Source organism: Camelina sativa, chromosome 18 (genome assembly GCF_000633955.1).
Source record: "Camelina sativa cultivar DH55 chromosome 18, Cs, whole genome shotgun sequence".
NCBI classification, from domain to species: Eukaryota; Viridiplantae; Streptophyta; class Magnoliopsida; order Brassicales; family Brassicaceae; genus Camelina; species Camelina sativa.
Genome location: NC_025702.1, coordinates 8,617,339 through 8,619,287, shown reverse-complemented (window position 1 = coordinate 8,619,287; position 1,949 = coordinate 8,617,339). Strand labels below are relative to the sequence as shown.

The 1,949-nt window shown below is 43.3% G+C and overlaps 1 protein-coding gene across 1 annotated transcript in view; it reads right to left on the bottom strand.

The window, feature by feature from the left end:
* The window catches only part of LOC104760874 (LRR receptor-like serine/threonine-protein kinase RCH1), a 16,258-nt gene that overhangs the window by 6,546 nt on the left and 7,763 nt on the right, over positions 1-1,949 (bottom strand). Inside the window, exon 2 of the mRNA XM_019240051.1 lies at positions 16-1,870. Coding sequence (XP_019095596.1) covers positions 16-1,870 — 1,855 coding nt within the window. The remainder of the gene's footprint in view (positions 1-15; positions 1,871-1,949) is intronic.

Here is a 1,949-nt window from a genome sequence, read left to right as displayed (position 1 = left end):
GAAAGCATGTTATGCGAAATATCCAGCACGGATAAGCGGTTAAGCGCTGAGATCCTTGCTGGGATAAAGCCATCTAATGAGTTCCAGCTCAAGTTTAAGGCAATGTCTAGATCTTCAATGTCAAAGAGTTCCTCTGGTATGGTTCCAGAGATGTTATTACTGCTGAGATCAAGAAGCTGAAGATTTGTGCAGTGACCGAGAGACGAAGGGATGACACCACTGAAGGAATTCTTACTAAGAATGAGCCGATTGAGCGAAACGAGATGACCTAGACTATCAGGTATCTTACCAGTCAAGTCATTTGAAGAGACATCAAGTACCTGAAGCTTTGTTAAAGAAGACAAAGAGAGAGGGAGATAACCTCGAAGAGTGTTGTTGCTCAAGTTCAGCATCTGGAGTTGTCTGCAGTTGCTTATCTCCGAAGGAACTTGACCTGAGAGATTGTTTTCTGACAAGTCGAGGAAGCTAAGGTTCTGAAGAAACCCTATTCCTTTAGGGATTTCTCCTGTGATTCTGTTATTGACAAGCCTTAATCTGACAAGCGAAGTGCAGTTTCCTATCTCCTGTGGGATAACACCGGAGATGGCATTGGATATAAGCAAGAGCTTAGTCAGATTACGAAGCTGAAACAATCCAGCAGGTATAGCTCCTGTGAGAAAATTCTGAGACAAGTCAAGAGCTTGAAGATTCTGACAACCAGCTAGCTCTGCCGGAATATTCCCTTCTAGCTTATTCTGCCATCCCAAGAAGATGTTGAGCTCCTTAAGCAATCCAATCTCCGGCGGAATCAAACCCGAAATCTGATTGGCGTCAATCTGCAACTGAACAAGCTGTGTGCAGTTACTTAGAACCGAAGGTATTGACCCGGTGATGTTGTTGCTACTAAGCATAAGCTCTTGGAGATTTGACAAGTTACCAAACGATTCAGGGATGGTTCCTGAGAAATAGTTCATAGAGAGATCAATTGCATTTAAGCTTTTAATAAATCCAATCTCCTCAGGGATAGGTCCGTGTAGATTATTTTGCCATAGAAGCATCTTCTCTAGGTTTTTAAGCTTTCCAAGCTCTTTTGGTAGCGTGCCGGACAAGTCATTGTCGTATAGAAACAGATTGATAAGTTCAGAGCAGTTTCCAAGCTCTTTAGGGATGTCACCTGAGAGCATTGTGGAATACACCGATAAAGACTGAAGCTTACTTAGTTTACCCAACGAAACAGGTAAAGAACCGGTTATTTTCGTAGCGGCGAGCCCTAAAACCGTCAGATTCAGACAGTTTCCAATCTCCTCTGGGATCTTCCCTGAAAGCTCTGAGTTTCCTCCGGCTCTTATGCTCTCCAGAGTCGAGATCTTTCCAAGCTCCAGCGGTAGATTCCCGGATAAGTAATTGTCGAATATCTCAATATTCTTGAGAGCAATGCAGACACCAAGTTCCGGTGGGATCTTTCCAGTGAGGCCATTGGAGTTTAAACTGAGTTCTTGGAGATTCTTGAGCTTACCAAGACTTGAAGGTATTTCACCAACAAGACTGTTTGAGCTCAAATCAATAACTCTAAGCTCAGAACAATCTCCTATCTCAGAAGATATACTTCCAGTGAGATTAGTGTTGGAGATAACGAGTTTCTGAAGTGAGGTAAACGAAGAGATGTTAGGAGGGAAAGGTAAAGCTAATTGAACAGAGACGACATTGATCTCTGTAACGAGTTTGTTCTCGGAGGAGGAGCAAGTAATGTAAGGCCATTGACATGGGTCTGAGTCAGAAGGATTCCAACCGGAGAATACTGACGGAGGCGGCGAGATCGTCGAGCTGTGAAGCCAAGAAATTAAAGCTGCAACTTCATTGGTCGATGCGGAGGTCGAGGAGATGAAGAAAGCTAAAAACAGAGAGAAGGTAATGGGAAAATGAGAAACAACAGTTAAGGCTTTTCTTGGAATCGGCATTTGCAAAGACAA